Raw genomic sequence first — 22,950 nt, forward strand, 5'->3', positions numbered from 1 at the left:
GCTGGCGAGGATGTGGAACAACAGGAACTCTCATTCATTGCTGGTGGGAATGCAACATGGTGCAGCTACTTTGGAAGATATTTTGGTGGTTTATTACAAAACTAAACTTACTTTACTATATGATCCAGGAATCATGCCCCTTGGTATTTACCCAAGGGAGTTGAAAATTTATGTCCGCACAAAAGCTTACACACAATACTTATAGCAACTTTATTCATAATTGCCAAAACTTGGAAACAACCGAGATATACTCCAGTAGATGACTGGATGAATAAACTGTGGTATGTCCAGACAATGGAATATTATTTGATACTAAAAAGAAATGAGCCATCAAGTTATGAAAAGACATGGAGGAAACTTAAATGCACATTTTTAAGTGAAAGAAGCCAATCTGAAAGGTCACGTATTGTAAGATTCTAGCTATTTGACATTCTGGAAAGAGTAAAACTATGGAGACAGTGTGAAGATCAGTGGTGGCCAGGGAGTGGTGGGGAGAATAAATATTTGGAGGTAGGATTTTTAGGGCAGTGAAAATTGTCTTCATGATACTATAGTGATGGATACATGCCATTGTACAATTGTTCAATCCCACAGAATGTACAACACCAAGAGTCAACCTTAATGTAAACTATGGACTTAGGTGATTATAATGTATCAATGTAAGTTTATCCTGTTGTTACAAATACACTTCTTTGGTGAGAAATGTTGATCATGGGGGAATCTATGCATATATTGGTGCAGGAGGCATATGAGAAATCACTGTGCCTTTCTTTTAGTTTTGTTGTGAACCTTAACCTGCTCTAAAAAATTAAGTCTTAATTTAAAAAATCCCTCTGGCTGTTCAATGCAGAACTGACTCTAGGTAAGTAAGAGTGAGAAAGACAGAGACCATTTACAGTGATCCAGGTGAAAAAGGGAAGTGGCTTGAAATAGGTTGGCAGTAATAGAGATGAAGAAAAGTGGGCAGATTTGTGAAATATTTAGGAAATAAAACCAACAGAAGTTAGGAGAATGTCCACCATTTTCCAAAGGTCAGTTCATCCTGGATTTCCAAAGCAAGGACCTAGGAAGAATTACATTAACACAACTCCCTTGAAATTGCAGAGGAAGCCAGTGACAAAAACTTTACCCTTGCTTCAGATGTCCTGGGAGAATGCCACTGATGCTAATTTTGTTAAGAAACTACAAAGAAAAAGGAGAAGGAGAAGAAGAAAAAGAAGAAGGAAAAAAGGTGGTATAAGCACATAATTTATGTAATATTCAACAGTGTCTCTTGATCTTTTTTAAAGCCCTGGAAAGAAAATAAGATGAGAAGGGAGATCAGAGTTTAAAATTCAGAGTAAAGTGGATGCCCTATTATGTTCACAGTAATTAGCCTTTCCTGACAATGATATAAGTGTTGATAGCACCCCTTTTAAAAATAAAACACAATATGATTCTTTAGATTTGTAGAGTGCTTTCCTGCTTACAAAGTTGTTCCATCACCTTCTCTAACTACTACTTCAGTCTTCTAATGTAGGAATTATTGGCCATACTTTTCTGATGAAAAAACTCTGACGACCATTTTGGCGTTGTAGAAAAAGCATGAACTTTGGAATCCTTCAGACCTGGGTTTAAATGTCCATCAGGCTGACATTTATTTAATGGGGAACCTCAGAGAATTATTTCAAAACTCAATTTTTAAGCCTTCTTTACCTTTATCCAAGAGTCATTTCACTGCCATTGGCATCCCCTCCATGTACCCACCCTCTATTGAGTGTAAATAAGAAGAAAACTCAAGTCAGTCACAGCACTCTAAATTGTCACTCTCAGAAAGATCATCTACTCCAGCCTCTACCTTCTCCTCTCCCCATTTCACAGGGCAAGAAATTGAAGCTGTGGAATTGGAAGAGATTCATTATCAGTTTGTAGACAATTCTCCTGTCTCTGAGACCTATGTTATTTTCATTCTACTTTCTCACCATCCCAGCTGACTCAATTCTCTTTGAGCAACCCTTGTTAAAAGCTTTGGTGGAACTAGAGGTTGTGATGACTATTCAAATAAAGTTTTCAAAGTATCTGTGCATTTCAATTACATACTCCTGTTTCCTATTATAATGGGGAATTGAAAATTAGCCTTGTTACAATTTGACCTGTCTAAGAATAAGGCTGCTTCTTTACCATAAGTGAGATTCCTCACTAAAAATGGCAGACAGGGGTATATTTGGGATATATGCAGGCAAGGCTGAAGCCATTAAAATACCAAGGGATAATTTTCATCACTTCAGGAAAAAAAGCCTTTGCATTCTGGAAGATTCATTTGTAGCTCTTGTCTAAATGCCCTTGACATTGATTAATCTAGCTAAAATAGCAATGAGATGGAAGACTAGTTTAGGTTCTACTAATGTGGAACATAGAAAAAATAATGCTATTGTTTCAACATCTTCATCTGGAAAAAAGAGCTGATCATACCCATTCTTCCCTGCCTTTAGGATTAAGTTACCTCCTTTGGTCAGAGTAAGTAAATGCCCATGCTTGGCTGTAAACAAGGTAAGTCTCTGTAGAAGCCTGTAAATAGTAGAAGAGATCCACACAAAAATCTACACCAGCATTCTGGGAGAGACAGACCCTGCCCAAAAGTAGGGGTGTAAGAAATTTAAAGGCTGGGGAGGCCAAGAGCCCCTGCTGACACAAAGGGAAACCTCCTTTTCCATAGGTCTACCCTGCCACTTCTACTCTTCCATCCCCAATCTGCCAGTCCATCTTTACAGAAAGGCTATGGTCCCTCCTCCATAAAGAAGCAATTGCAATATCCCACTTTAACCCCCAGTCCTGGAGGTCAACCAAGAGGAAGGAAAGCAATCTCATGTAGTTTCCATTACTTGAATAGTGCAGTTTCCAAGCTTAAGATATGCAAGGCAAATTGGAAAAGCAAGTGCCTGTATATAAGCAAAGGGCTGCAAAACCCTGGACAAAATCAATGTCCCTGTGCACATGACTAACGTTTTTGGTGTTTGTCTGCTTATCTGGGTGATTTTGCCTTTGCACATCTGCATAGATGAGAAGTGTATGTTTAGAGACAATTTGACAGGAAAACGAAAAGAAAAGAGGGTAGAAATGACCTCTGGTTATTAGGCAGAGGGTTCCTAGAGCAACTGGCATCTGCCACAAGGCCCAATCTATCCCTACAGAGAAATTGGAAGGTTTCAGCAAGTATCAGCTGTTTTGGCCATAGCTTCTTCCTCAGTTTGTAGGAGACCCTCCCGTCTGTGCTTCTGTCTGCCTTGAACATAAAGTCCCTCTCCTGACACACTGGTACTCCTATCGCCCCTACCTACTCCCTTCCCCCTCACACACAGAGTCTGTTTTGAGATTGGACTTCGGAACCAAATCTGTAAGTGTTGGCTTTCAGGAGCTCCTCTTAGCCCTGTCTTCAAAATAAAGCTCCTGATTAAAGCTTCAGCTCTGGCACCTAAAACCTGGTCCCTGCAAGTAAGAGGTATTCAGGGAGCTAGGGCCCTCCTGGGCTACAGCAATCCACTCCTGCCTTCACCCACGCTGCGCCAGCACTGATTTCTCCAAAGCCACCCGGCGTTAGCACGCTGTGAGGGGAGGAGAGAAAAGGAAAGGGGAGGGGAGGGAGAAAGGAGGTGGGAAGGCAAAGAGGCTGGCCTGGCGGGGGCGGGACCGACTAGCAAACTGTTGCATTTGCTCTCCACCTCCCAGGGCCCCTTCCGAGATCTCAGGGAGCCAGCGTGCCAGGGGAGCTGGAGGGTCCGGAGCAAACGCAGAGGCAGAAGAGGCAACAGAGGAAAGCGACCTAGATAGCCACTCTAGTGCGGGACAGGCGCTTAAGGGACGTACGGCGTCAACCCCAGCTGGGCTTCAGCGACAGCGAACGCTTCTTGCAGTGCGGCGGCTTGAAGCCACCGCCCCAGAGCTGCCCTTTCCTCTTCGCTGAAGTTTTTAAAAACAGCTAGAGACTCGGAGGAAGCGAGGAAAGTGCCGGGTAGGACTGAGGGCTGCCTTTGTCCTCTTCCCCTTCACCCCGCCCCCCCACCCTCCTCTTCTGTTACTGCCTCGGCCCGCTCCTCTCTGCCCGTCCCCCTACCCACCCCCCTCCCCCAGTCGGCCCAGCGCGGCCAGCCGGAGTTTGCAGAGAGGTAACTCCCTTTGGCTGCGAACAGCAGAGCTAGCTGCACGTTGCAAAGAGGGCTTTGGGGAGCCGGGCAACCAGTGAACCGCTTCAGCACTGCAACTGGGACCCAGCTAGTTAGGCGGTACGCGGGGCGGGCCCCCAGGTTCCCCTCATTTCCTTTCCATCTCCTACTGCACGCAGCAGCAGCCCCCGTTTGCAGGACCCCACCCCCCACTCCCGTTTGCAGGACCATAGACCAAACAATGAAAGGCCATAGGGCAGTGGGGGCTTCAGTAGACGATTAAAAACGAAAACAAAAACAACCAAACCAAACCAAACAAACCCTCAAACCCAAAATAAAGCATAAAGAGAATAATCCGGTTCCTACTTGCACCTGCTTCAGGGGACACTGAATTTGGAAGGCAGAGGGTTTTTCTTGTTTTTGTTTTGTTTCCTTTGAGACTTGGGCATCTCTTGACTCTACCCACCCAAGATTTCAGAAGCAGGCTGTGAGCCTAGCAGGGCAGATCGTGTCCAGTGCTTGTTTTCCTGTACAGGAGACCTCAAGGCTGTCAGAGTGCTCTTGCGTGGTTATTCCTGCAAGTTTCTTTCCCAGGAGCTTCCCGCAGGTGGGCAATTAGCTGCAGGGACTGCCGCGTCGCAGCCTGTTGAACTCTTAGCTAGAGAAGGGGAAACGGGATAAAGGAATTAGGTGAGCCAAGCTCAAGGATGGAGGTTCAGTTAGGGCTAGGGAGGATCTATCCCCGGCCGCCGTCCAAGACCTATCGAGGAGCTTTCCAGAACCTGTTCCAGAGCGTGCGCGAAGTGATCCAGAACCCGGGCCCACGGCACCCTGAGGCCGCGAGCACAGCACCTCCCGGTGCCCGTTTGCAGCAGCAGCAGCAACAGCAACAGCAGCAGCAGCAACAGCAGCAGCAGCAGCAACAGCAGCAGCAGCAGCAGCAGCAGCAGCAGCAGCAGCAGCAACAGCAGCAGCAGCAGCAGCAGCAGCAGCAGCAGCAGCAGCAGCAGGAGACCAGTTCTCGGCGGCAGCAGCAGCAGCAGCAACAGCAGCAGGGTGACGATGGCTCTCCCCAAACCCAGAGAAGAGGCCCCACAGGTTATCTGGCCCTGGACGAGGAACAGCTGCCTTCCCAACAACAGTCAGCCCCCAAGGGCCATCCGGAGAGCGGTTGCGTTCCAGAGCCTGGAGCTGCTTCAGCCACCGGCAAGGGGCTGCAACAGCAGCAGCCAGCACCACTGGACGAGGATGACTCAGCTACCCCATCCACGTTGTCCCTGCTGGGCCCCACTTTCCCGGGCTTAAGTAGCTGTTCCACCGATCTTAAAGACATCCTGAGCGAGGCCGGCACCATGCAACTCCTTCAGCAGCAGCAGGAGGTAGTATCCGAAGGTAGCAGCAGCGGGAGAGCGAGGGAGGCCGCTAGTGCTCCCACCTCCTCCAAGGACAGTTACCTAGGGGGCAGTTCAACCATCTCGGACAGCGCCAAGGAGTTGTGTAAGGCAGTGTCGGTGTCCATGGGCTTGGGTGTGGAGACATTGGAGCATCTGAGTCCTGGGGAACAGCTGCGGGGGGATTGCATGTATGCCCCACTCCTGGGAGGTCCACCCGCGGTACGTCCTTGCGCCCCGCTGGCCGAATGCAAAGGTTCTCTGTTGGATGACGACGCAAGCAAGGGCACCGAAGAAACTGCTGAGTATTCTCCTTTCAAGGCAGGTTATGCCAAAGGATTGGATGGCGACAGTCTGGGCTGTTCGGGCACGAGTGAAGCGGGGGGCTCCGGAACACTTGAGCTGCCATCCACCCTTTCTCTCTACAAGTCTGGAGCACTAGATGAAGCGGCGGCTTATCAGAATCGCGACTACTACAACTTTCCGCTCGCCCTAGCCGGGCCGCCGCCCCCTCCGCCACCTCCTCATCCTCACGCCCGCATCAAGCTGGAAAACCCACTGGACTATGGCAGCGCCTGGGCGGCTGCCGCGGCACAATGCCGTTACCGAGATCTGTCGAGCCTGCATGGCGGGGGTGCAGCGGCACCCGGCTCAGGATCACCCTCCGCCACCGCCTCCTCTTCCTGGCACACTCTCTTCACAGCCGAAGAAGGCCAGCTGTATGGACCCTGCGGCGGGAGCGGAGGCGGCAGCGCTGGCGAGACAGGGTCTGTAGCCCCCTATGGCTACACTCGGCCACCTCCAGGGTTGGCAGGCCAGGAAAGTGACTTCCCGCCACCTGATGTGTGGTATCCCGGCGGTGTGGTGAGCAGAGTTCCCTATCCAAGTCCCAGCTGTGTCAAAAGCGAGATGGGCCCCTGGATGGAGAGCTACTCTGGACCCTATGGGGACATGCGGTAAGTTTCTCCTCCTAGACATGTCGTTGAATGTAGTTAGTCGGCTTCTGGGGTATCTTTCCTCTCCTACCTATGGAACACTCTATCCCTGTGAGAGCTCAGCAGTGATCCATAAAAAAAGGCCATCCTGAATCTGGAGCCTTCTGGGTATTCCTAGCCTGTCAAAGGTAAGACCATTGTGCTCAGAACCCCCACTGTGTGTCCCAGTCCCCACCACCGAGTCCCCTGGGTGCTGGTGTGTGCCTTTCCAGATACCTTAAGGACAACACCCTTACCTCTAGCCCGTTAAAATCCTCAGTACCTCATGGTGCTCCATGTCCCAAAGGCTCCAAACAAATCCAATAGTGAGAGCCACCTTCAGAAATAAAGCTCTTAAACCCTCCCGTAATTTTTCTTCTCCCTCTTCCCAAATCTGAGGACCTGGACAGGAAATATGGACAGTTTCATCTCTTAGAGTGTGTTACGGTTTGCCCTCCAGCCTGTGGCCATCTTGGCAGGTTAAAGGCAAAAATACCGGCCCAAATTTTTCTCAGTCCGCCTCCTCCAAAGAGATAAAATGGAGGTGTCGGATTAAGGGAAGAACGTCTGAGTTCTCTGGGTTCTGAGGGCCACTGTGTGAAGACAGGGTGAAGTTCATTCCCTGGCAACAATTGAGGACTTGCCCCAGGGTTGGAGTCAGCAGAGAGAATCTAACTGGGCAGGAGAGCAAGCAAAGGTAGAGGAAAAGGAGAGGACAATTTTGTAGGTAAACACTGGGCAGTATTTACTCTCACAGATTGACCATGTTGGAAGTAGCTGCTTGAGTCGGTTTTCTCTTGGAAAGTGTTTATTTTCTCTATGGAGTACAGCAGATCCACAGTCCCCTACTTCAAGTTTGCATCAGACCCATTAAAGAGGAGAATGTTCTTTTTTTTTAATGAATAATTTAGCCAGGTTTAAATCTGACTTATAAAGTGTTGGAAAATTTACTTAAGAATTTCCTGCTATTCCAGTGTGCTCAGAAATTGCTTTTAGGAGGGAGGAGTGAGGCTCTCCCATATATTCCTTCATTTTTAAGAATATGCTTGCATTTTTTAATTAAAGTGAAATTGTCGTACAGTGTTACAGTAAACGTGCTTGTATTTTGAAACATGAGCTGCTACCTCTAACAAACTTAGTAAAAACTGTTAGGGACCTAAAGCCATCATTTTGCTCATGAGTTTTAATTAGGATATGAGAAAAGTGGTGATCAGTTTCACTTTGCTTATTAAAAATTCTTCCCACATTTGTTGCGCTTATTGGAGATCATGTTGAAGATCCTCTCCTCAACCCCAACAAAGATATTAGTCTATCTCAGTGAGGGAGGGAATACTAACCAAGGAACTAACTCCTCAGGTGTGCTGGGTACTTATGTGCCCTTGGAGTTGTGTCTTGTTATGTTTTGTTTTAGCTGTTTTGTTTTATCTGTGACTTTTCCAAAATGTCTTTGTTAGCCTTCACATCTTTGGCAACTTAAATCCAACAATTTGCCTCCTTTCACTGATGCTTTTGTTCCTGGAAGGTTGATGGAACAGTGTTAGGACTGAAAGAGGAGGATAGGATTTCATAAAATATTATTTTTAGGGTTATTGAAGAAACAGCTTCTTACCAGTCTTTACGTCCTAATATTAGATTTTAAGTGTTTAGTTTACAGGATTTTCAAAGGGTTTATTTATGTCATCAAATTGTTTTCCAATTAGTATTTTTTAAAATTTTTTTTTTTTTTTTTAAAGATTTATTTATTTATTTATTTGACAGAGAGAGAGATCACAAGTAGGCAGAGAGGCAGGCAGAGAGAGGGGAAGGAAGCAGGCTCCCTGCTGAGCAGAGAGCCCGATGCGGGGCTAGATCCCAGGACCCTGAGATCATGACCTGAGCCGAAGGCAGCGGCTTAACCACTGAGCCACCCAGGCGCCCCTCCAATTAGTATTTTTTAAAAATATTTTTGCAAGTGGTTATACCATGGAATAAAAGGTTTTCTTCATTTTATAAGAACAGATTTACTTGGTAGGGTCAATTTTTTTTTCCCCTAGGGTTGTTGCTAGTCAGTTCTACGGTGAACTTTTTTGAGGGATGGGGATGTTTCAGGTGCTTCTTGACATAAACATGATGCTAAACTGGAATCTTCTCTCTTCTGCACACCTTCCCCAACGATTAACTCATTAATAGGGAGGGAATGAACAATTTCACATCTTTGTTAAGGGATGTGTTTCTTTGAAAATATAACCTGAGATTTACAGGAAGTAGCTATAGAAAGCAAAAAGTTCTTTCCATCAGGTGTGCAGTAAGCTAGGTTATTTTATCCCATGTCTTAGTGGGAAATTTTCTCTGTTAGAAAGACCTGCTTAAATAAATGATCTTAGTGAGAATTTAGCAGTACCCAAAGAAAGTAAAAGATAATGAATCTTTCCTGGTTTGTGGTTGCAACACTGGCTATGAGAGTCTGGTGAAAGGGAAAACTCGATTCCTGTCTTGTGGGTTGAAGGAAAATTTTCATTTCTAGGATATAGAAAATTGTTGAGTCAGTTTGTTGAAAATTTATCAATTTTATCAGAATGCATCCAACCCCAGTCTAAAAGTTGACATTTTCTTACTTCATCTTTCTTTCCCTCACTTTGTTGGGGCACAGTTTGGTGAAAGGCAAGGGATTTTTAAAGCCAAAGCGAGAACTTCCACCTTGTCTATATTGCATGCATTGTGTGCTAAACTTGAGTTACAAGATGGAAAAATTCTAGAGGCTTCAAATAATGTCAGATTCCTCCCTTTCCCAATTGTGTGTGTTCATACATATTAGTTAATTGGAGGAGGGGGTTGACTTTAGTTACTTTTGAAATAACTCTATGTTCTTATACATCTACAATGTTTCTGCTCAAAGGAGAGAGGCCAAAGGAGAGAATCTGAAGGTGGTCCTTTAAAACAAAACAAAACAAAACAAAACTGAACAACAACAACTTAATTTAGCATGTGGTTTGAACAGAAAGAATAATAAAAATTGGTGGGGCTTGTGTACAACCCTGATGATATTTAATAGAGCTGTCTTCTTTCAGAGATCATACTTTGTTAATTGACCACCCGCCCACTTGACAGAAGTAAAACCTTTTATATTTCAGCAAGCAGCACAATAATATGGAAAATATTCTTGGGAGTTGAGGCCCAAGGAAGACAGTGCCAGAATAAAAGTTGGGATTTAGATTAATTATCTGGATGCAAAAAGAACATTTTAATTTTTCTCTTGGTAATTTGTTCTGATCTTTATATAATAGGTAATGTTTTTGTAGTGCTTTGAGATCGGCAAATCCTGTTTTTTTCCCTCTTAGTTATTTAAGAAGAAGACATTTTATTAATCCCCTTTCCATCTCCTCTCCCCTCTTTAGTTATCAGGTAAGTTTATGACTATTTTGCAAGGAGCAGTTTATTTTCTAATGAATGTAGAATTTTGCTTTGGAACGAAGATAGTCTGACGCTTTCTGTCCATAGTCCTTGAGAGTCAGTATGTTGTAAAGAAGCATCCTTTTTTCATCGTCAGCAAATAACTAATGAGTTATGTTTGGGTACCAGGGATCAGAACCAGAGGACCAAGTAGCCACACTGGGTAGTATCCCATTTAGAAATATGTGCAAGATGACGGAAGGCTCCTTTTTGTTGTCCACAGAGTATCTCTTTTAGCTCCGCCAAAGGTTAATATCAGTAAAAGATATTTTCCAAGAAGCTTGGAATTGCAGGGTCACTTTGGGGCACTTTCTTGCCAGTGCTAATTTCACCTCATCAGACTTCCATTCTCTGTGCTATAAACTTAAATATAATATATTGAATTTGTGGGCACATTAAATTTTCTTTTTTAAGTGTCTTTCTTCCTGGTAATAATTTTCTCCCTTGGTTTGCATGTGCACATTTAAAACAATGAATCCTTAGGATTCCTACTCTTATTTGTACTCTGACTGCTCTTGGTGGGATTATGAGTTGCAGTTAGGGACCTAGACAATTTTATTTTATTTTTCCATGGTGGTATCAAGACCATCAGTTTCATTTGGAAGTTTGCTCAAACAGGGAACAGAATGCAGGCTAGGTGTGGTAAGCAAGGGACTTATTTTATAATCAAACCTGAAATCATGATTCTGAACAATGAAAAGCAAACAAAAATCAAGTTTTGTGAGGTTGGTCAGAGAGGGAAAAGGAAACCTTTCCCCACCCCCTACCTCCACCATTTTCTCTTTGTCTGCAGCTTCCTCAAGTGCTGCCTGTCCCAGATGTTCTTTCATTTCTCTTCTTTTGTGCTTTTAACTAAATGGAAACATAGACACTTCTTTCTACTTTTCTGGATATTTTCCTCATTACACCTGTGGCATGCCCCTAAAGTTTTTTTTTTTTTTAAACATCTGGAGAGTAACCGATCAGATCAATCCCAGCACCCTTTTTATAAGGCTAGATGACTTGAGGGGAGTGCACAATTAATAGCTGGGCTTTTTTAGCTTCAGGTTAGAGCCTGATTCAACAGTTCCTGAGGAAGCTAAACTAGATGGCTTGAGGACCTGGTGATTTAATGAAGTATTTTGCCAGCTGCTGTCTCTCTCTTTTAATCTGTCTCTGTTTACTTGCCATTTTGGCAACCTTTTCTCAAAGCCTGAAAATAACCGGACCCTCACTGAGACTGTGCTGGGTGAGACCTCCACCACACTTTCATAAGCAATACTTAAATCTATGTGTGAGGATGCTTGTTAGAAGTGACTGGCTGGGCCAATAAATATGCTGATGATATGTAAAGTAACCATTTGAAAACAAAGAAAAATATTGAATAAACTATTCTACCTCAGACTGCCCCTACCAGAATTCCATCAAGTTCTGAAATGTTGAATTCAGAGTTAAGTTATCCTCATCTTTTTTTTTAAGATTTTATTTATTTATTTAACAGAGGTCACAAGTAGGCAGAGAGGCAGGCAGAGAGAGAGAGGAGGAAGCAGGCTCCCCACTGAGCAGAGAGCCTGATGTGGTCTTCCTCCCAGGACACTGGGATCATGACCTGAGCAGAAGGCAGAAGCTTTAACCCACTGAGCCACCCAGGCACCCCACGTTATCCTCATCTTAAACACAAGGCTGATTTTTTTTTTCGTTCCTTGTAATGGTCTCTACAATTACCAGTATTGGTTGGCATTTGTCATATTTGAAGAGAATTATGAAATCTCACATTTATAGCACCCTTTTCAAAGAAAAGACCCAGTGTCTTATAGTTTACTGGCGAACACTTCAATAAGTTTTAGTAGGCCAGGAGGATGCTTAGTGAACAACCCTTTGCTCCTTGAGGGTATAGAAATAGTTGAGTTTTCTGTAACATTTGTTTACCATATGGAGAAACCTCTCTAGAGCAGCACTTCCCAGCTTTTTTTCTATAAGCAGCCTGCCTGACAGATGTTTTAGATTGTTGCTCAGTAAGGGCTACTTTTAGTGGGTTTTGCATGGAAATGATAGGACTATGAAATATGCATGATCCCTTGCACATTCATGGGTGCCACCAGCCTTTCTCTCTTAAACCATTTCCTGCTACCAACCTATAAGCCTCATTAGGGTTGAGAGTGGCTCATCCAGATAAGCCTAAAACTCTAAAAGTGCTGGTTACTTGAGAATGCCGCAGATTTAGATCAGGTAGTACCTGAATTTTGTTTTGTTTTTTAATAAAAGCTTTACTGAAGGGCACCTGGGTAGTTCAGTAGGTTAAAGCCTCTGCCTTCCACTCAGGTCATCATCCCAGAGTCCTGGGATCAAGCCCCAAATTGGGCTATCTGCTTAGCAGGGAGCCTGCTTCCTCCTCTCTCTCTCTTTCCTCGCCTGTGTCTCTGCCAACTTGTGATCTCTGTCTGTCAAATAAATAAATAAATAAATAAATAAATAAATAAAATCTTTTTAAAAAAGCCTTTAATTAAAAAAAAAAAGCTTTATTGAAACATAATTTATTTTCATCCTTTAAAAGTGTGCTGCTCAGGACGCCTGGGTGGCTGTCAGTTGAACATCTGCCTTCAGTTCAAGTCATGATCCCAGCGTCTTGGGATCCAGCCCCACTTCAGGTTCCTTTCTCAGCGAGGAGCCATCTTCTCCCTATGCCCCTGTACCCCACTCATGCTCACTCTCTCTCTTTCTCAAATTAATAAATACAGTATTTCAAAAAAAAGTGTGCAGTTCAAATGTTTTGGTATATTAGTTATATTCAGAGTTGGGAAACCATCACCACTATTTTAAAATTGTTTAATCAAAAAGGTACAAACATCTAATCTTAAAATAAATGGCCATAAGGGTATAATATACAGCATGGTGACTATAGTCAATAATACTATAGTGCAGTGCATACTTGAAAGTCACCAAAAGAGTAAATCCTAAAAGTTTTAATCACAAGAAGAACAAATTTTTGTAACTTAATATGGTGACAGTTGGTAACTAGACTTATTGAGATCATCATTTCACAATGCATGCAAGTATTGAATCACTATGTTGTACACCTGAAACATAATGTTATATGTCAGTTATATCTCTAAAAGTAAAGAAAATAAATGCAATGCAATAAAATAAAATATTTTAGTCATCTAGTGTTATTCCCCCCAACCCCGGCCAAACACTGAACAACTATCAACCACCCATCTACTTTTGATCTCAATGGGTTTGCTTATTTTAACATTTCATTTAAATGGAATCATGCCATATGTGATCTTTTGTGGCTAGCTTCTTTCATATAAAATAATATTTTCAGTGTTCATCCATGATGAAGCAGGTATCAGTATTCTTTTTTATAACCAAATAATGTTCCATCATATGGATGTATCACATTTTATCTACCTCTGTATCAATTGTTGAACATTATAGTTCTTTCCACCTTTTGACTTCTATGACCAATACTGCTATGGACATTTATGAAAATTCATACAAATATTTTGTGGGTGTGTGAATATAATATTTTTAATTCTTTTGGTTACATACCTAAGAATGGAGTTTTAGGATTATATGGTAACTCTGTGTTTGACCTTTTGAGGAACTCACAAACTGTTTTCATAATTGACTGCACCATTTTACAATCTTGCCAGCAATATATGAGGGTTCCAGTGTTTCTACATCCTGCCAATACGTATTGTCTTTTTAATTATATTTGTCCTTAGTGTGTGTGAAGTGCTATCTCAAAATGGTTTGTCATTTGCATTTCTTTAATAGTCAGTAACATTGCCCATATTTTCATGTCCTTATTGGCTGTTTGTATATTTTCTTCGGAAAAATCTCTATACAGAAACTTTACTCATTTTTAATTGGACTTTTTGTATTTTTATTATTGAGTTGTAAGAGTTTTTTGATGTGTTCTGGATACAGGTCCTATAACAAATTATGATTTGTGAATATTTATCATATTCTGTGAGTTGTCTTTTCATTTTCTTGAAGGTATCCATTGAAGCACAAAAATTGTGAATTTTGATAAAGTCCAATCTATTGTTTTCTTAGGTGGCTTGTGATTTTGGTGTCAAATATAAGAAAGCTCTGCCTAATCGAAGGTCACAAAGATTCGTACTAAGTTTTGGGTTTTGACTGATTTTCAGTTTTTATATAACTCATAAGATGTGAATAGGGGTCCAGTTTCATTCTTTTGCATGTAGATATCAACAAATGGTGTAGTTATCACAACACCACTTGTGGATTCTTTCCTCATTTAACTGTCTTGGCACCCTTTGTATAAAATCAGTTGACTATAAACGTGAAGTTTTTTTTTTTTTTTCTTTCTAGACTCTAAATTATATCCCACTGCTTTTTTAGCAATACCATACTGTCTTAATTACTCTAGGTACTCAGTAAGTTTTGAAATGAAAAAGTGTGAGTCCTCCAACTTTGTTCTTTTTAAGATTGTTCTTTTGGCTTTTCTGGGTCCCTTGAATTTCTGTATTAATTTTAGGATCGTTTTGTCAATTTCTACAAAGAAGCCAGTTGAGAATCTGATAGAGGTTATATTGAATCTGTAGATCAATGTGGGGAGTGCTGCCATCTCAACAATGTTAACTCTTCTGATATGTGACCATGGGATCTTTTCATTTATTTAGCTCTTTTTCAGCAATGCTCTGTAGTTTCAAGAGTATAAATTTTGTACTTTTGTTAGATTTATTCCTAAATATTCTAATTTTTAATGCTATCATGAATGCAATAATTTTCTTTATATCCCTTTGAAATTGTTCCCTGCCAGTAAATAGTGATGGAATTGATTTTTGTATATTGACCTTGTATCTTGCAACCTTGCTGAAAGTACCTGAATTCTGAACACCTCTGGGACTTAAGAGACAGGTTTCTGTTGCTGTATTAAAGTTAAAGCATACTTTGTCTCAGCCTATATGAAGGCCACATAGGGACGCTGTTCTCAAATTTCTTCAGTTGTAAATTGAAATGGTGATGCCAGCCCTTTTCCGGATGAATAGAAGAACGTCTCTAAAATTATCAGGTCTTGACAGAACAGTAGGAAAGAAACCTAATAAGGTTTATGCAGTTAATAGTTCCCTTTTGGGAACTATTAGCAAGGAGATGAGTAATTAATAATAATTTCTACATACAAAACTAACATGAAGAGGTAGCAAATGCAAGCTAGGCCAAAGAAATAATTAGCTATATTTAGCTTATGTTTAGGTTTGTGTAAACAGCTGGAGTCATTATTTCATGTTTTTAAGTGTTGTCCTTTGGATAAAGTAAATGCCACCACTCTTTCTGGTGTGTATTTCTAGATGAGGAAAGGGTTCATTTACTTTCATATAAACTGGACTTCTTTTTGGGGATGGACTCTATAACCATGAAGCAGATATACAATTTACCTAAAAGGGACTGAACTTTGCCCTCACTAATACTCTAGACTAAGGGTGATATCTAATTAGCTACAGCTGTTGTGTCCTGATAATGGTGCATAAATTGCAGGCCACTGAACAAAAGGTCCTATCATGACTTGGCTGTCTTTACAGATGACCTTATTAAGGTGATTTTTAAAAAGTACACATCCATCAACCACTTTTCATTAAACACCTGCTATATGCCTGGCTGTGTTCTATAAGGAGGTGAGGGTAAAGAGGACACAATTCAGGGGCGCCTGGGTGGCTCAGTGGGTTAAGGCTTCTGCCTTCGGCTTAGGTCATGATCTCAGGGTCCTGGGATCGAGCCCCACATTGGGCTCTCTGCTCCGCAGGGAGCCCGCTTCCTCCTCTCTGCCTGCCTCTCTGCCTAGTGTGATTTCTCTCTGTCAAATAAATAAAATATTAAAAAAAAATCTTATAAAAAAAAAGAGGACACAATTCAGAAGAATCTTGAGATCACTGCCCTCAAGGAGTTTATAACCATTAAAACAACAACAAGAAAGAATGACAACACTGTGATGCTGGTATGATGAAATGCTGGTTTGTATGGCACAGACTTTTTATCAAGGTAGGCTGAGTTGGTCAGCAGTATTACTGGTGGCTGCCTTTTATCCTCTGTGGATTAAGTGGGGACATGACTGAACTCTAACAATAGATTATAGGTCTTGATGGATGTTTCAAACACTGGGAAGTGATAAGTCTCTAAAGACAATGACGAGTGAACTCAAGTAAGGGGTTGAAATATATTTGGTTTTTGTTTTTTTTTTTGTTTTTTTTTCAGAAATACTACCCCAGTCAAGTTAGTTACTAGTTTCTTCCTCAGTTCCTTTGGTTATATTATTGTACATACTGGGAACATGTTTTGGTATCTTTGACTATACAAGTCTGTAGTAATAGGAATTAATTAAAATTGAGGGTGACTTATGGGTCTATTCTTGGTGTGAGAGCTAATGAAGATATCTAGTGGGGTGGTTAAATTAAGAATTATTATTCTGCTCTCAGAGTTTCCATTGATCCTGGTGGCTTGCTTTGAGGTTCTGTATAAATGGCATTTCAGGGTGTTAATTAAGGGAGGGAAGTGAGAAGTACAAATCAAACAATTCTGGGAGTAAGGGGCATATGAAAGTTTTTTTTTTAATAAGGTCTTTGTTGAATTAGATGATGTAGCTTTTTGAAATGGCCCACCCTTTCAATCATAGATTCTGTTTTCTGTGGTTTGAGTAGATTCTTTGCTTGTGGAAGTGTAGTCCCACTATCTGGCCACTGGGGCCGGGGGTGGGGGGGGGCTGCAACTGTCCAGTGGCAGGAATTCCCTAGGAATGGCTGGCCTCCTTTGTACCGGCTAACTTGAGCCGGAGCCACCTACTTTATTGTGGTACTTAGTATTTTATCTTTAATGTCCCTTCCCAAAGTGCAGAAAAACATTTTTAGTAGCACTGATTCCTTAATACCTTTTTCTGAATGTGAAGCTGGGAGTAGTGACCTTGGATATACTCCAACAGCACTTTACAGTTACAGATCAGTTTCTTATCCCATTCTTGCTTTTCATCCTCTTTTCTACCCTCTACATGTAGCCAGGTTTCAGGTATAATACTCTTCATACTTTTATACTATTGTTACTTCCACTGTAAATATTATGTTCAGAGAGGTTAGGTAACATGTCTAAAGTCAAACAGCTTCAAAGTGACAGAGCTAGAATCTCCATCTTACTCTTTATTTCTCAAATCAAATGTTCCTTTTTTTAAAATCCCACATCTCTCAAGTCATACATAGGGAGTAGGAGATTCAGAGAGACAAAAGAACCTTAATTAGTATCTATAATAGAAACTGATAAAGCCTCTAAGGCTTTTGTTTCTCTTACTTACCCACCAGACTGAGTTTGGTAGATTTTTTAAAAGATTTTATTTACTTATTTGACAGAGAGAGATGACAAGTAGGCGGAGAGGCAGGCAGAGGGGGAGAGAGGAGCAGGCTCCCCGCTGAGCAGAGATCTGGATGTGGGGCTCAATCCCAGGACCCTGAGATCATGATCTGAGCCAAAGGCAGATGCTTAACCCACTGAGCCACCCAGGCGCCCCTGGTGGATTGGTATGTATAAGAGTTCTAGGTGCAAATAACCTACCCTCCTACTTTATAATCTGAATTTATTCAACAAATACTTACGGAGCACTTATTATATGCCAAATTCTATAATAGACAGCAATGATACAACAGTGAAAAAAGTAGACAAAACTTTTTCCCTTTGTGGAGTTTACGGTATAGTAAAAGGAGACTTAAGTGTCATGAAGAATAGCTTAACAGATTGTGGGAGATAGAGATTCATTGTGGGAGAGACTATTTTATATTTATATTTAATATATTTATATTTATAAATATATAAACATTTATATGTTATATATATTTATATATATTATTTATAAATATATAAATATATATAGATATATTTATATAAATATATAAATATATTTATTTATAATATATTTATATTTATATTATAAATAAATATATTTATATTTATATATTTATAAGGTCAGAGAAGGCCTTACTGAGAAGGTGATATTTGAACAGAGACATGAAGGAAATGAAGAAGTGAGCCACAGAGATATCTTGGGTTGTAATATTCCAAGCAACCACAAGCACAAAGGGCCTGAAATAGGAGCACACTTGGTGTGATGGAGGACAGCAGGGAGGTCTGTATGGCTAGTTTAAGTAAACGGAGAGTCATATGAGATCAGACTTAATGAGGGGCATCACAAGTCTTCATTAAGACTTTGGTTTTGGGTGTCTAGGTGGCTCAGTGGGTTAAAGCCTCTGCCTTCGGCTCAGGTCATGATCCCAGGACCTGTGATTGAGGTCTGCATCAGGCTCTCTGCTCAGCAGGGAGTCTGCTTCCTCCTCTCTCTGCCTGCCTCTCTGCCTACTTGTGATCTCTATCTGTCAAATAAATAAATAAAATCTTTAAAAAAATTTAAAAAAAGACCCTGAGAGCATGACCTGAGCTGAAGGCAGAGGCCTCACCCACTGAGCCACCCAAAAAGGACTTTGGTTTCTACTGTGATACAGGAATTCATTGGAGGGTTTTGAGCAGAAAAGTAATATGAATGACTTATATGAATGACTTATATTTTAAAAGAATCCTTTTTCATAACATCTACCACTTTTTGATAGTACATGCATTTGTTTGCTTACTTACTGTCTGTGGAGAAGAGACTGTAGGAGCAAGGGGGAACCAGGGAGATGATACTACAATAGTGATCTAGGTGAGAGGTGATGGTGGCTTAGACCAGGATGGTATTGGTGGAAGAGAGAAGTGGCTGGATTCTGGATGTGTTCTGATGGTAGAGCCAATGGCATTTACTGACAGGTTAGGTATTCATTGCAAGAAAAAGAGAAGAGTCAGGGCTGATTGCTGAACTTCTGATCTGAGCAATTTGAAAAATGTGATTACTAAAAAAAAAAGTGATTACCATTTATTGAGATGGTGAAGATTTTAAGTAAGAGCAGGTATTGTTTGAGGCGGGTAGGAATCAAGAGCTTGATTTTGGATTTATAAAGTTTAAGTTATCTGTTGAATATCCTGATGGCTTCCTCTCATTTTCTACGCAGTGCCCTCAGCTTTCTTGCTCTTCAAGATTAATTGGGATTACTAGATTAATTAGATTAAGATTGATTAGAGATCTTGGGGTGCCTAGGTGGCTCAGTGGCTTAAGCCTCTGCCTTCGGCTTGGGTCATGATCTTGGTTGGGGTCCTGGTATCGAGTCTCGCATCCGGCTGTCTGCTCATCGGGGAGACTGCTTCCCCCTCTCTCTCTGCCTGTCTCTCTGCCTTCTTGTGATCTCTCTGTCAAATAAATAAATAAAATCTTTAAAAAAAGATTGATTAGAGATCTTGTTGGCCTTTGGTGTCCACTCCTCTCTCCCTTTTTATTTTATGAAACCCTAGAAAAGGATAGGGGCTTATCCAGAGAGAAACAACAGACTGGCAATAGAGTTAGAGCATAAATTCAGTTCTCCTGGATCCCAACTAGGTACTTCTTTTCTCAGTATCATTCTAAATCCTCATTTGGGGTAGAGAGTGAGTCTTTTCTTCTTACCCAAACCTTGAACCTGGTAATTATACTAAGTAGTGAGTAAATAACCAGAAGATTACATAAATTGGCTGCTACCTCCAATCAAACCAAAATATTATAATTATGTTTTCACTGAACCATATAACAAAATAATTTGTCTATGAAAAACACAGTAAGAAGACTTTTAAAGGCTACTGGACTTTGATCACATCTGGAACCTACAGAGAATCTGAACAGAAATGGCCTGATATGGTAGAATATTGTAATTCACGGAACCTGGGATACCGTCATGTCCAATGAGATCATTTTATGGATGAGGTGTCTTGAGGCACAGAGGTGGGAAGGAACTTCACCAAAATCACATAGAATGCTGGTGCCTTTTAGTCATAGTCTGTTCTGGGTTGCTTCATTGGAAAAGTCTGTATTGGAAAAGTGGCTCCCCACTGAGAACAAATAATTATAATAATAGCAATAATAATGATAACACTTACCATGTACCAAATTTTGGTACCTTACATGGATTAACTAATTTAATTCTCATAACAACCTTGGTAAATAGGCCCACAGAGGTTAAATAACTTACCCAAAGGTCACATAGCTAGGAAGTAGCAGAACTTGTGTTTACATCCAGGGAGTCTGGCTCATAACTACAATGTTATAACCACTGAGCAATACCAGCAGCTTCTCAGATTAGCCAGCCATTACTGCTACCATTTAAAAAGACTGGGGGCGCCTGGGTGGCTCAGTGGGTTAAGGCCTCTGCCTTCGGCTCAGGTCATGGTCCCAGGGTTCTAGGATCGGGTGGCATCGGGCTCTGTGCCTGGCGGGGGGCTTGCTTCCCCCTGTCTCTCTGCTTGCCTCTCTGCGTACTTGTGATCTCTATCAAATAAATAAATAAAATCTTCAAAAAGACTGGTTACTGGGATGACCTAATTATGTACTGCCTCTATTATAGTCTACTGATCCTCGCGGAGTAACTGAGTGCCTGGGAATTAAAGTGGAGGTGGAGGGACACAAAGAAGGTGGTGGAAAGAAGCTGACCATTTATAATAGGCATTAGAAAGCAGAACTATAGAAATTATTAAAAAGGGCCTAGAGTTACTGAGGTGATTGAAAATCTCAAAGCCAATACAAACCTCGGCAGTTTGTGCCTGCTTAAATAAGAGGGCTAGCAAGTTAAGAAAAACTAAAATAGCTGAATTTCTGAAGTCAGGAATTGTTTTTATGTGTTTTACATGTGTTAATTCATTTAATCCTCAAAATAACTCCCTGAGGTAGGTCGTGTTATCATTCCCGTGTTACTGATGAGGAAACAGACACAGAACAATTAAGCAACATACATGACCAAGATTAAAGAACAACTAAGTGGAAGAGCCTATATTAGAACCTATGTAGTTCATCTACAGAACTTATATTCCTTTCCAGTACATTTAGGGAAAGGGGTACTACTCATACTAATTTTTAAAAAATATAAAACATAGTGCATGAACTTAAAACATTGTGTAACTTTTATCCTTATAATACATCTGCTTCTTTTAAGGGTTCTTAGGAGGAAAGGTTCTTACCAAAGGTCACATTGTGAGTAAGTCGCAAAACCAGAGCTTGAATTTGAGACTCCAGACTCCCAGACTTCTTTGTATTCTCCCACTCTGGCTTTCTTCTCACACAACCTTGTATCCCTCTGTTCCTCTTTCTGTGTCAACTTACTCATTACTTAAAAAAATAACTTTATACATCAGCAAGATTGGGCCGAGAATGGGGAAAATGATCAGATTCCATATTATTCTAGACATTGGACAAATGGAACACAAATATCAGGAAAAAAAAGTTAGCCTGTGGAATTTGCCCTAAATAAAAAGATATTTACTGTATAACAAGATGTTGCTTTTGTTCTTCTAGGCTCAAATGAGTTGTACAAAATCCCTAGGAAGTCCTAAATGTGGTTGTCAGATAAAATTTTTGTTACTGTGGAAATAGAAAGAGGCAACTACAAAAGTCTGCTTCTGTCCAGATTTTTTTTTAAAGAAGGTGCAGTCTTACCACTCATAAGTGATAACTACTTAACTATTTCTTTTGAAAGTTGACAGTACATAAGAGAAAGCATTTTACCAAACCTATCATATTGGGTCACCTTTCTGAAAGCATCGCCTGATTTTTAACTGGATGAAGAGGTGCATAAACCGAGAATTGGGAATAAAGATGGAAAAACTTGTTGATTGATGTTTGGGTGTAGAAAGGATTCCAAAACATGTTTTGGGTCTGTTTACTGTGCCCACTCCTCCTCTCTTTCATCTTTGTTTAAAAATACAAAGGTTAACAAGTGTGTATTCTGTGGAGTTGAAAAAGCTGTTTGATCAGGGTTTTAAACAAAAAAGACTAACCTAAACTGAGACATTTCAGTCATCAACTGCCTAATTTTTGACAGAAAATGGTAACCATGCACATATTTTCAGATGGTGTGTAGTTTGCTTTGGACGCTTGCTGGACTTCGCTGAGGTGCTGGATTGGCTCAAAATGTGCTAAGTCAGATGTAGAATTGAGTAGAGTGGGCTCTTCTTTAGGGACATTTCTACTCTTCCAAGTTAGAGTTCCCCATCAGAGATGACCCTACAGTGTCTGGGAAAAGCTACATTACAGTCTTAGAGAATTAATGTAGTGAAATGGTATATTGTTGTTTCCCAAAGCTTTCTCAGTCATTCCTTCTACCTGAGGTCAGATCCTCATCACCTCTTACCTGGATTAGTGCAGTGACTTCTTGCCTGCTCTTTCGAGTCCTTCCTGCTGCTCGCTGATTCATATTGTATTCATCCCACCAGGTTAACCTTCTCAAAGTTCATCTATAGTATTATATGTATTCTTTCATCCATTGGCCTATAACTTCCTTGCAGGTTGAAATTCTAATTTCATTCCCAATACTTAGTACGGAGGAAGCCTTGCTACACAGTTAGGTAATAGGTGTTTGAAATTGCATCTCCTCCTCATTTGCTTATAGGTTAAAGTCCAAATTATTTAAGTCTAGTGTTCAAGACTTTTCGTGATCTGGCTTATTGTTCCAGCCTTAGGTCTTGTAATTCCCTTACAATAATCTTCAGCTCCAGCTACATGGGTCTAGTCACTGTCACCTTAAACCATCCTTACTCCTTTCTTTATTCTTTGAACTTGATATTTTTCCTATCATTCCTTTGGCCTTGAAGCTATCCCAGTTTTAATACCAGCCATTCTTTTAAGCTTAGTTCAAAAACAGTCTCCTACCAGATAAAATTTCTCATCCCCTAACCCATACAGAAGTGATCTCTATGACATAATATGGTTGAAAGAATGTAGGGTTTACTTTCCTCATCTGTAAACTAGGGCTATAAATCTATAGTTTCTAAGTTTTGGAGCAGGAGAGGATCAGATGACATGGCATGTTAGGTACAAGTCAGGAGTCAGTGCTTATGCCTTTTAGATGTATCCCTTTTTTCCTTCTTCATAGATATGGTACTTAGTTCCTTGAATTATGATAATTATTTGTGTGGATGTCTTAT

General features: G+C 41.0%; 1 protein-coding gene across 1 annotated transcript in view; it reads left to right on the forward strand.

The window, feature by feature from the left end:
* The first annotated feature begins 3,713 nt into the window (after window positions 1-3,713).
* The window catches only part of AR (androgen receptor), a 198,806-nt gene continuing 179,569 nt past the window's right edge, over window positions 3,714-22,950 (forward strand). The window contains exon 1 of the mRNA XM_045994962.1: window positions 3,714-6,486. Coding sequence (XP_045850918.1) covers window positions 4,847-6,486 — 1,640 coding nt within the window. The 5' untranslated portion in view covers window positions 3,714-4,846. The remainder of the gene's footprint in view (window positions 6,487-22,950) is intronic.

This window comes from Meles meles, chromosome X (genome assembly GCF_922984935.1).
Source record: "Meles meles chromosome X, mMelMel3.1 paternal haplotype, whole genome shotgun sequence".
Taxonomy (NCBI): Eukaryota; Metazoa; Chordata; class Mammalia; order Carnivora; family Mustelidae; genus Meles; species Meles meles.